This window comes from Cnephaeus nilssonii (assembly GCF_951640355.1).
Source record: "Cnephaeus nilssonii genome assembly, chromosome: 22".
Classification (NCBI taxonomy): Eukaryota; Metazoa; Chordata; class Mammalia; order Chiroptera; family Vespertilionidae; genus Cnephaeus; species Cnephaeus nilssonii.
This window is the reverse complement of record NC_137093.1, coordinates 15,405,411-15,417,601: the sequence shown is the minus strand read 5'-3', so window position 1 is coordinate 15,417,601 and position 12,191 is coordinate 15,405,411. Positions and strand designations below refer to the sequence as shown.

Genomic DNA, 12,191 nt, shown 5'->3' with positions numbered 1-12,191 from the left:
GAATTCATTCACTGGCCTCTAACACACACACACACACACACACACACACACACACACACACTGAATGGCCAGATTATTATGCATTCAGAGATCATAATAATCTGGCCACTCAGTGTATAGAGACACATTATAAGGAGTTGCTCACGTGGTTATGGGGGCAGCCGGCGTGCTGGAGGCCCAGGAGGGCTGTGGCGTGAGCCAGTCTGAAAGCCGGCACACTTGAGACCTGAAAGGAGCCGCCGTCTCAGTTCTAGTCCAAAGGCAGGGGGTGCTGTGCCGCGCCAGCACGGCCAAGGGTGAGCCTGAGAGGGGGCGGTGAAGCATTGAGAAAAGACAGACAAGAGAATGAAAGCTGGGTCTCCGTGGGACGCTGCCCTCTCTGATGGAGAGAGAGAGGGCCCACGAGGCGTGTCTTTATTTTATAGCCAGATTCCCACGAGGCAAAGTAAGGGCGTGGTCAAGGTGTTTACAACATTCTGGTGAGTTTCAATCCTACTCAACTACATGCACCTGAACTCTATCAAGCCCACATCACTCAGGCAGGTGGGGCCACGTGTTCGGACCACAGGTTCACGCTTACAACTACAGCTGTTGGCTATCATTGTGCTGGGAGGGCCCTGCCCTCCAAGCTGGGACTTGCACGTGGCCACGAGAGGACTGTGCCCTCTCATCAGTCCGAGGCTTGAACCTGTCCAAACACCGTAGCTGCTCTCCACAGGGGGCTGCCTCTTGTTTGGGGGAAGGTTGACCTTTTTGTTCCCGCCAGGCCTTCCACTGATTGGATGCGGCCCACCCACACGGGGTGGGGGCCCTCAGCTTTACTCGGTCCCCAGATTCAAACGTTAATCTCACCCAGAAGCACCTTCAAAGACACACCTGGGATCAGGTGTGACCAAATCTCTGGGCCCCGTGGCCTCGTGAAGTGATACTAAGTTAACCATCATAGAGGCGAGTGGGTGCCCGGTCCTGCAACCTGGCTCTGCCAGGCTCAGCTGCGGCCCGTCTGGAAGGCGAGGAAGCGGGACAGAAACGGGAGAGCAGGCCCACGGCTCCTGCCTCTGCCGCCGGGGAGCGTCCTTCACAGGTGAGAGGCAAGAGAGTCCAGTGGTCAGAACACAGCTGCGCCCTGTTATTGCTGGGTGCCCTAGCATGTTACTTCTCCCCTCTGAGCTTCAGTTTCTTCATTTAGACGGTGTTTTTCTTAAGAAGAGTGAATGAGGTTATGCATAGATGGCACCTGCCTATTAAAATTACTTATACCCCTCGACTTGAAGAATGTAAACAATGAGTTCAGCGATCATTTCTTGAGCCCCCCTTCCTCCCCTCCCCCCTTTTCCCAAGGAGCATCGTCAGCCAAGCTGGGCAACCTAGTCCTGCCCTTTGCTCTGGGCATGCTCCGTGCTTCTCATCTGCCCTCCTGCTCAGGCCCTGTGAGCTCCTTCAGCCACAGCCTGCCTGGGTCCCACGGGCTCCCATCAGCACCTGCTCTCATTCCTTTGTGAGAACCTGAAAAGAGGGAGAGGAGTGAGGAATCAGGAGCCAGGAGGGGACTCTCAGCGGAACTGGGAAAAGTGAGGTTATAGGATGGACTTGAGGGTCCAGTTTCTGGAGCAGTTGGAGCTGACATGTGGAGAACCAGGCTGAGGGCTCTGAGTGGGTCCGAGGAACCTCCCTTGCGACCCAGGAGGCCCCTCTGCAACCTGGGGAGATGGCCCTTCACCTTCCCCACGGACCTACGTGGTGGGCGCTGCACCAGCCACACAGCTGGACAGGCAGCGTCCCCGCCCTCGTCTTTAATGATGACCTCGTCACGCTATTGGACAGGGAGGATGCAACCACACGCATCCAGCACCTTGTAGGCACCTGGCACACGGCACACGTTCGATAAATGTGCGCTCCTGACCTCTCTCTGTTTAGGGTGAACTGGGATCTCCTTCCATAACACGCCGTCCCTGGGGCTGCGTTCTCCCGAAGCGTTAGGAAATCATTCACACCTCCCTCGAGAATGAAGGTCATCCCATCGTCCCATCCGTCCCACAGCATAGCCAGCGCTTCTCTCTCCACCTAATGGTGACCGACCACTTACTGCCCGCACGGGCTCCGAGAGCCAGGTGTTCCAATACTCCTCGGACGGCCCTGCCTCAGCTCAGCTTCTCTGCACTTTCCCCAGTGACCTGACTTCCCGAACCCCATGCGCCCCTCCACCCCCTAGACCCCACCCCCCGACATTCTCTAGCTGTCTCCATCCACCTGAGGCTGTGCTCACTGAGCTAGCCAGGGCCTGTGGACTGCTCAGTCCCTTCTCTCTGACAAGAAGGCTCAGAGCCCGGCTGGTGTGGCCCAGTGGTTGAGCATCACCCCATGAACCAAGGGGTCACCAGTTTGAGTCCCAGTCAGGACACATGCCTGGGTTGTGGGCTTGATTCCCAGCAGGGGGCGTGCAGGAGGCAGCCGATAGATGATGTTTCTCTCTCTCACCCATGTTTCTATCTCTCTATCCCTCTCCCTTCCTCTCTCTCTAAAATAAAATTAAAAAAAAAAAAGAAGGCTCAGAATCTTTCTCAGTTGCGTGCTGTGTTAACCAACTAGTTACATGGCTTTCCTGGCCACCGGGTGTGGTCACCCTGCCCTCCCAGAGGCCGCGAGGAGGTGGGCCGCCCTCAGTTTTCAGGGAGGAATCGGCGGCCCAGGCAGCGGTGAGGCTGCCAGGCGCCCCGACACCTGGGCCCCTTGTGCTTGGCGATGGGCAGCAGCGCGTCCGACTGTGTGGAGCTCAGGGCCAGGTGACTCTGGTGCTGGCCTCCTCCTGCCTGCACTCCCATCCCGCCCCCCACACACACACACACCCAGCCGACATCCAGGGCCCTCCCCGCGGTGGGGGTTACCCAGCTCCCTGCCAGCTGTGACCATTCAAGCCCTGATTCTGGAGCCCCGGGCTCTGGAGAAGCAGAACGTGGAACGGGGGATGGCCGGGCCGGAGCGGAGGAAGCGACGCTCCTGGAAGTAAATGGCTTTTCCATGTGTGTCCACGCTGCCTGTTGGAGGCCAGCCATAGGCCCTCGGGACCCGGTGGGAGATGAGCCGAGGGCTGGAGAGGAAACGGGGAAGGCTCCGCGGTCCAGGCGACAGGGCTCCTGCTGAGAGGAGGAGGCAGGAGGCAGGAGGGTCAGAGGGGTCACTGTTCAGTCACTGCGTCAACTGCTCCTTGGAGGAAGTGAGGAAATGAATGAGGTCCTGGAAGGAGGGGTGAGGGAAGGGAGAATGAAGATCAGGAGAGGAAGGAAGGGGAGGGGAGGCTGGGGAGGAGGAGGCCAAGGTACCATGTGGAGGCTGGAGCCCCCTGGGGGCCCCGGGGCAGGAGGCCCGCATCTGCACCAGCTCAGCCTGGTAACTGCCCTCCTGCCTTCTGCTTGAACGTCCTGGGAGCCCTTTCACAACCAGTCCTTCCCGGGCCTCCGTGGGCAAGATACTCGGCTGGGCCTCCATTTCCTGGTCAGTTCAGCATGGGATTGCAATGCCTGCCCGGCCGCTCTCAGGGTTGCGGTGAGAGCTGGAGGGTGGGTGAGTGGGAGAGGACAGTAAAAAGCGCACCACTGCCCAGCGGGCGTGGCTCAGTGGTTGAGTGTTGACCCAGGAACCAGGAGGTCACGGTTTGATTCCCAGTCAGGATACATTCCCTGGGTTGTGGGCTCAATCCCCGGTGGGGGGTGTGCAGGAAGCAGGCAATTGATGATGTTTCTCTCTCATCGATGTTTCTATCTCTCTATCCCTCTCCCTTCCTGTCTCTCTAAAAGTCAATAAAAACATTAAAAAAAAAAAAGTGCACCACTGTACAAAAAGGGGATGTGGGGAGTCCACCTTGGGATGGAATCAGTGTTCAGATCCTGGCTCTGTTGCCCAGTAGCTGAGTGATGCCAAACAGTTACCCACCCGAGTCTCAGTTTTAGCCCCTGCAACGAGGCCAATGGTTTATTACATAACATTAGGAAGTTGTTCATTTTATGTGTGCTAATAGTTTCGTGATAATGCAAGACCATGTTTTTATTTTCTAAAAATGAATACTAAACTAACCAGGGGTGAGATATAACCAGTGTCTTTAGTTGACTTCAAAATGCTTCCGCAAAAAATAAAATGGGTGAAGCTTCAGCCAGGTCTTCCATTCCACGCCGCCTGGGGTTTTACGGGGCAGAGCAAAACCAGCTCCACGCCAACGTTAACATTTCCCTGTTTGTGTAAAAGCCGAGGCCACTGAAACGATGTGCGAGGTGTTCCCGGAGGGAGCAGTGAGAAGCAGGAAGGAGCGTGCCTTTGGAGGCAGTTGCAGTGGAGAGGAAGAGATGTCCCCGAGTTCGGGGACAGGTCAGGGGTCACTGGGCCCCTGGGACAGGATGAACCTCACGAGGCCAGGCCCCTGACCCACGGGGCAGAGAAGTAGAGAGACCCCCAAAGGCAGAACCCTGGAAAGGTCTGCAGCACCCCGGATGGACCCATAGCTTCCCTGTGTTTGGTGCCTCGTAAGATCCCAGATTCTGGAGCCAATTTTTATTTTTTTTATTTTTATTTTTTAATATATTTTATTGATTTTTCACAGAGAGGAAGAGAGAGGGATAGAGAGTTAGAAACATCGATGAGAGAGAAACACCAATCAGCTGCCTCTTGCACACCCCCTACTGGGGATGTGCCTGCAACCAAGGTACATGCCCTTGACCGGAATCGAACCTGGGACCCTTGAGTCCGCAGGCCGATGCTCTATCCACTGAGCCAAACCGGCTTTGGCCCAATTTTTATTTTAATGAAAATAAAGGAACAGGCGCACACACACCTGAGTTCGTGGAGTAAGAGTCACACCTACCTCTGCCTCACTGCTACTATTATCATTAGTGTTGCTGTTATTGTTATTATTATATTACCAGAGGCCTGGTGCACAAAATTCGTGCACTGGGGACGGGAGAGGCTCCCGCCGTCACCGTTGCGCTCACCAGCCGTGAGCCTGGCTTCTGGCTGAGAGGTGCTCCCCCTGCAGGAGCGCTCTGACCAACAGGGGGCAGCTCCTGCGTTGTGCGGGATCAGGGTGAAACGGGCTCTCCAACATCTCCAGAGGGGTCTTGGACTGCAAGAGGGCACAAGCCAGGCCGGCCCCCACTGGTGCACGATCGGGACCAGGGAGGGACGCAGGAGGTTGGCCAGCCACGAGGGACTGCGGGAGGGCTCAGGACATGTCCAGCTCATCTCGCTCAGTCCTGATCAGCGGGACCCCAGTAGTAAGCTAACCTACCGGTCAGAGCGTCTGCCCCCTGGTGGTTAGTGCACATCACAGCGAGCCGTTGATGGCCTTAGCATATCATTAACATATTATGCTTTGATTGGTTGAACGGGTGACCGGACGACTGGACACTTAGCATATTAGGCTTTTATTATATAGGATTATTTTTAATCCTCACTCAGGGATATTTTTTCCATTGATATTTAGAGAGAGTGAAAGAGAGGGAAGTGGGGGGGAGAGACAGAGAAACATCGATATGAGAGAGACACATCCACTGCTTGCCTCCCACACGTGCCCTGACCAGGGCTGGGGATTGAACCTGCAAACCAGGTACGTGCCCTTGACTGGGAATCAAACCTGTGACCCTTTGGTCCACGGGCCGATGCTCCCACCATTGAGCCAAACCAGCCAGGGCACTGTCATGATTTTTAGGAAGGAGGCTGGCGCTGGGGCCGCAGCACAGGTTTGGGGCGAGGAATGCAGCCTCCAGGAGAGGAATGCTCGCGGCTGAGGCCCCTCCCTGCCCCAGCTGGCACTGTGGCTTCCACTGTGTGCAGAGTGACCGTTTTTCTGTGGTTGAGGGTCTGGGGGGAGCACATGACCTTGGCTGGGCCCGATGGGTGTCTGTGCACGGGGCTGAAGGAGCCAGACCGGCCACCTGAGGTCGGCGGAGGAAGCCGGGGGCCCAAGGTAACCTCTGGCCTCCCTCTCCATCTTCCCGCCTGGTCAGCTTCCCCCGCCCCCCCAATGCTTTGCGCTCCCCACCCCCAGCCTGGCTCGATTCTCCAAGTTCCCTGGCTGGGGAGCAGGAAGGAGTAGGGAGTTTCTGGAATGTCTCTGCAGAGCTCCAGGGGGAGGCCTGGCAACTGGAAATTGTCAGCAGTCTCCTTGGCGACTAGCAGCCAAATAATTCTGGGATCGGAGGCGGGAGGGGAGCTCTCTGCAGGGAGGCCAAGGGGAGCAGCCCTGGGCCCCCAGTTCCTCATCACCTGGGTCAGTCTGGGCCGATCAGGAGACAGAAACCACCCCAGTGACTTGAAAAGAAAGAATTGAATCTAAAGAGTCAACATCTAGGTACAAAGTTGTTAATTAGGCGAGGAAGGGGAGCCGCAGCGCAGCGTGCTCAGGCCTGGCCCCCGCAGCTGCAGGAGCGCACCCTCCCCGGGCTGGGGACAGAGCAAGAGGGTGGACCGACTCAACCTTGTAGAGGACATTCCCAGGAGGGACCCGGAGCCTGGAGCCCAGACCTCGGAGGAGAAGCTCTGAGCAAGAAGGCGGGCACGCTGGGCTTGTTCCCAGGGTCCCTGCCAGCTAGTGCTGGGGTCTCTGGGGCAGGGGTGTGGGGTGGGTGGTGATGATGACGCTGCAGTTGTTGGAAAGAGTGCAAACTGGATTTGGCGGCTGCTTCAGGACGGGCCTGCCGCTGTGGAGTGACGCTCGCTTTGCAGGGAACGCAAGGACAAGGAAGAAAGCAGGAAAGAGTGTGTCCACCTCCCTCCAGCCGCAGCCTCCCTCTAGGGCCCCCTATCGGGAGAATATAATAGAAAACAGATGGCAACGCAGAAATGGGGGCCACTCCATCACAAAGCCGTGCAGAGAGGACAGGCCTGGAGCTGAGAAGCAAGAACCTTTAAGTGTTAGTCACTGCCTTCCAGCCCAGCTCCAGTGGGAAGAGCAGTGCCAGGCGCATAGTAGGTGCTCATCTAATATCATCGTCTGGCCTCTGCCTTGGTTGGTTTCTGAAAGGGCATGTGGGCAGGCCTTCTGGAACTTACTCTGGCTTTTCTTGCAGAGTTACTGACGTTCCCAAGCTCTGAGAGCAGGAAGGATTTCGGATCTCAGTAGGAATGAAAACAGCAGCGAAGAAATATGTAGGTAAGGCCTGGCCGGCGTGGGTCAGTCATTGAGCAGTGACCTGTGAACCAAGAGGTCACCGGTTCAATTCCCAGTCAGGGTACATTCTTGGGTTTCGGGTTCCATCCCAAATCGGGGGCATGCAGGAGGCAGCTCATCAATGTTTCTCTCTCATTGATGTTTCTCTCCCTCTCTAAAATCAATAAAAAACATTTAAAAGAGAGATATGTAGGCACAACTGGCCTTAGGAAAACTATACATCACTGTGATCAAGTCATATATTAAGGATAAAGGACTAGATAAATAGATCTATGGAACAGAATTGGAACCAAGCCCAGGAATACATCCCAGTAGATCGGATTGTAGCATAGTATACAATAAAAGCGGTATTGCAAGCCACTGGGGAATAGGATAGTTTATTTAACAACCGGTATAGACACGACTGGAAAACCAAGGTGAAGTTCTCTACCTCACAAGTGATTAAAACAAAATTTCAAATAGATGAAAGATTGAAATGTCTTTAAAATTAAATATTTAAAACAATTTAAATATCGTTTTCATATTTAAACAACTTCCTAACGAAATATTTAATACAATTTTAAACAATATGTAAAACAATTTAAATATTTAAAATAATTTAATTTAAAAAATTAGGAGAATATTTATACAACCTAGGTTTGAGGGGAGTTTTCCAAACAAAACAGAAGACCCAGAAGCTATGGAGGAAAGATAGACAGAACATGTTTAAATTTTAAAAGGGTGAAAGATAACATACAAGGTCAAAAGACAAATTGTAGATTGGAGAAAATGTCTTGATGCGTTCCACTGACAAAGAGTTAATAGCCCGGCCAGGGTGGCTCAGTGGTGGAGCATCAGCCCATGAACCAGGAGGTCACGATTCGATTTCCAGTCAGGGCACATGCCTGGATTGTGGGCTCGATCCGCAGTAAGGGGAGTGCAGGAGGCAGCCAATCAATGATGTTTCTCTCTCATCGATGTATGTTTCTCTCTCTCTCTCTATCCCTCGCCCTTCCTCTCTCTAACGTCAATTTAAAAATATTTTTTTTTTAAAAAAAGAGTTAACATCTGTCATCCATGAAGAGCTGCTCCACACCTAGTAGAAAAAGGACAAAACCTCTGAACAGGTGACTCCTGGGAGAGAAAACCCAAATGGCCAATGTATTTACAGAAAGATGCTCAACCTCACTCACTGTCCGGGAAATGCAGGTTTTAAAAGTGCGACGCCACTCTTCACTGGTCAGAGCAGCAGCACTTGAAGGGAGTAAGGACCGCGAGGGCTGGGGAAGATGCGGGAGAGAGAGCCCTTCTGATCACCGCGGCTGCAGCTGTGAATTAGCACGGGCTTCGGACAAAGGGATCTGGTGGCATGAAAACTAACACTATGCATCGCACTGACCCAGCTATGTCATTCGTAGCCGTTTATCCTCCAGGGGGGAAAGCAGCAAACTCCGCTATGAAAAAATATGCCCCCCCCCCAAAAAAAAAATGTCAAAGCATGTTTTGTGGAGGCAAAAATACCAGTAATAGTTGCAGGAGACACATATATCCACATACTGTAATGCTATGCCAGTATAAAAAAGGATACATGCCCTAACCGGTTTGGCTCAGTGGATAGAGCGTTGGCCTGTGGACTCAAGGGTCCCAGGTTCGATTTCGGTCAAGGGCATGTGCCTTGGTTGCGGGCATATATCCAGTAGGGAGTGTGCAGGAGGCAGCTGATCAATGTTTCTCTCTCATCGATGTTTCTAACTCTCTATCCCTCTCCCTTCCTCTCTGTAAAATATCAATAAAATATATTAAAAAATTAAAAAAAGGATACATCACAAAAAGACACATGCTGTATGGTTCCACTTGGGGTGCCTCTGAGGTAGTCAAACCCATAGAAACAGAAAGAACACCGGTTGCCGGGGGCCGGGGCAGAGGGAAGGTGGGAGCTGATTAATGGGTACAGCCTTTCGGCTTTGCAAGCTGAAGAGTGCTCTGGGAATACAGCTAACACCCCTGACCCGGACTCTTCCAAATGGGTAAGGTGGTCAATTTTACTTCATGGATCTTTCACCACAATCCAAAAAAAAAAAAAAAATGAATAAATTAGGGGGATTGTCACGATGTTAAGTGAGAAAGCAACTCGCAGAGAAATCTGTGTGAAACGGTGACAAGGCGTGTGAAGGCACGCCTGTTGGTGACCCAGACCCCCTGCGCTGTGACCTGAGTCTGCTACTGCAGAGCACCCCAACCCTCACCCCTCACCCCCCAACCCCCAAGCCCGGCGTTTCAGGCGGGAGCCAGCACTGAGCTGAGCTCTTTGGTTTGTCAGCCTTCGGGTGGCAAAGCGCCTCAGATCCTGCCCTGGTGCCCCCATCTCAACCGCCTCCACCAAACACCACATCCCCGCGGGCTCTGCGCTGGCGGCCAAGGCCCACAGCTGCTCCCCATCTCTGCGCAGACCCGATGGAAATGAGACGCCGGTGGGTCAGTCCCAGGCCCAGCTCCTCCTGATTAGTCCATACGACCTGGCTGTCAGCAGGGCCTGAGTGAGCAGCCATCAAAGCAGAGCCTGTTCGGGGCTGGGAAGCGAGAGGGACAGGGGCCTGGGGGGGGCGGGGGGCTGAGGGGCCCCGGGGAAGTCCCTGGCCAGCCCCGGGGTGGATGGGGATGTTCTCGAGCTGTGGGGAGAAGGGCAGGGCAGGGCCGAGTAAATTCTTCAAGGGCCGCTGGTCTGCTGTCTTCTCAGGCCATATCTTCTCTCTCCCGTCTTCATGCTTCTCCCAAAAGACCCATCCTCCAGTGGGGCGTCTCCCTACCCCCCAGCTCCAAACTCGGCCTCAATTTCTCTTTCCTGTCACCTCTCAGCTGTACCAGGAACCCCCTCTGGACACAAGGAAAAAAGGCACCTCTCCACAACGCCACTCTTCCTAGAGCTGCAGAAGCATCAAAACTCACACACGGAAAATCCCGTAAGCCTCAAGTGCCTCTCCACCTGGCCTCCCCCTCAGCAGCACCCTGACCAACGGGCACGTGGTGGGGCGCATGCAGCAGGATGCATGGGTGACCGTCTGTCTTTCTAACGCTTATGCTTTAATGCACATTGAAAAAAATATAACCAGCACATCGAACTGGTTCTATTTTTTAATTAAATTGCGTGAAGGATATATGACCATGTATGCGCAGTACCAAGGCTCTGGGAGGAGGAAGACAGTCCCGGGTAGGAGAGTGGGGGTGGGTGGGTGAGGCCTATCTTGCCAGCACCCCTCTGCCCCGGGGAAGGCACACGGTCCTTCCCTCTGGGGCAGCTGTCACTTTCCAATCACGCTGCTCAGGTAAGAACCTCGCCTCTGTGAATCCTGAGACCGAACCCGTCTGAGCAGCCCGGCCCAGAAAAATCCATCCAGGACAGAATGCATGTTCCTCTTCCTAGACCAATAAGCCCTATCTGAATGGGCCTGGTTTTTTGTGTGTGTGTGTGTTTTTTTAAATGTTTTTATCGATTTTTAGAGAGAGAGGAAAGGAGAAGGATAGAGAGACAGAAACATGGGCGAGAAAGAAGTTATCATGTGTCTGAGCATGTGTCCTGACCGGGAATCTAACCGTGACCTCTTGGTTCAGAGGTCGACGCTCACCCCCTGAGCCACGCCGGCCGGGCAATGGGTCTAGTCTTCATGTCGTGGGGCAGCAGGAAAGACAAAGTCTAACTAACAAGAAAGGAACACACACACTCTGTGAACCTGAGAGCCCCTCCCAGGAGGTCAGGCCGACTGGGGCGGGTTGTGGGGGGGGGGCGGTGAGGGGGGGCGCCTTCAGGGAAGCCCTGGAGCCAGGCTTCTGGCCGAGCCTCCAGACCCCATCGCGCCATTCATTCCGCGGCCGCCCCCTGCCCTCCTGTTCCGATGACCTCAGACAGACATAAAACCCGCTGAGCTCAGCACAAGCGTCGGAGACATGATCGCGGCCTCGGGGTCCCCGCGGACCCCAGCTGGTACCGGGCCGCCCTCGGCTCCACTTGACAGGATAAAGTGAACTCATTTATTCGGTTGTTTTAAGTGAGCTCACGCCAGGCAGTGCCAGAGAACAGAGACATAAATCTTTCCCGGCACAGAGTCATGCCAAACACCTTGGACAGGCCTCGCCGCCTGCCCGAGACGGTTTTCCTGCCTCGGCCCACGGCCCACGGCCCACGAGGAGGGGGAAGCGCTGGAAGCCAAGGCCGTCGGGGAGGGTGTCAGCAGGTTCTGGGAATGACAAACTTGTCAACGCTGCGGCCTCCTAAGAATTCTTCCAGTAAGAAAGGCAAGCTTTTTACCCGAGAGCTTGCCTCAGCGCTCGCTCTGGGTGGATGCGAGGGCGCCCCTGGCCACTTGGCCTGGCTGGGGGTGACCCTGGGCGAGGAACGAGGCTTCTCTCACTTCTCTGAAGGCGGCATCGGCACCAGAGGTGGGGCCACTGGTCGCATCCCACCCCCTGGGCTGTGGGTACAGCCTCAGATGTTTCTAAACCGGAGCAAACCCAAGCGGCTGCTGGAAACTTCCCGGCCAGAGAGGAACGCTGCCTGAGGCTGCAGAGCCATGCGGAGAAGGGACAGGGAGCTGGCGTCGCGGCGGCCGGCCGTGTGGCTGCAGGACGGAGAGCAGAGTGTGTGTCCCTTCACGGAGACACGTCCTTAAAGCGTTGATTGTTTGCAAACTCTGTAAAGCAGCGAATATGTGGAAGAGAGTCACCCACCACCTTACTGTCTCTATGATGTCTCACATGGTTCTGTGCCTCCAAGATTCTTGTCTATACACATATGTCTTGTTGTTGTTGTTAATCCTCACCGAGGATATTTCTCCATTGATTTTTTAAGAGAGAGTGGAAGGGAAGGGGGAGAGACACAGAGAGAGAAACATTGATGTGAGAGAGACACATTGACTGGTTGCCCTCCTGCACATACCCCGATGGGGACCAGGGATCGAGGTACATGCCCTTGACCGGATTCGAGCCGAGGACTCTTCAGTCCTCAGGCCGATGCTTTATCCATTGAACCAAACGGGCCAGGGCTATTCACATACTTTTTAAA

The 12,191-nt window shown here is 54.5% G+C and overlaps 1 protein-coding gene across 1 annotated transcript in view; it reads right to left on the bottom strand.

Annotated features, from left to right (window-relative positions):
- VSIG10L2 (V-set and immunoglobulin domain containing 10 like 2) overlaps positions 1-2,822 on the bottom strand; it is a gene marked incomplete at both ends in the record, with an annotated part of 11,884 nt that extends 9,062 nt beyond the window's left edge. The window contains 1 exon segment of the mRNA XM_079762933.1: positions 2,720-2,822. Within this exon segment, the coding sequence (XP_079619059.1) occupies positions 2,720-2,822 (103 nt within the window).
- Between the last annotated feature and the right edge of the window lie 9,369 nt (positions 2,823-12,191).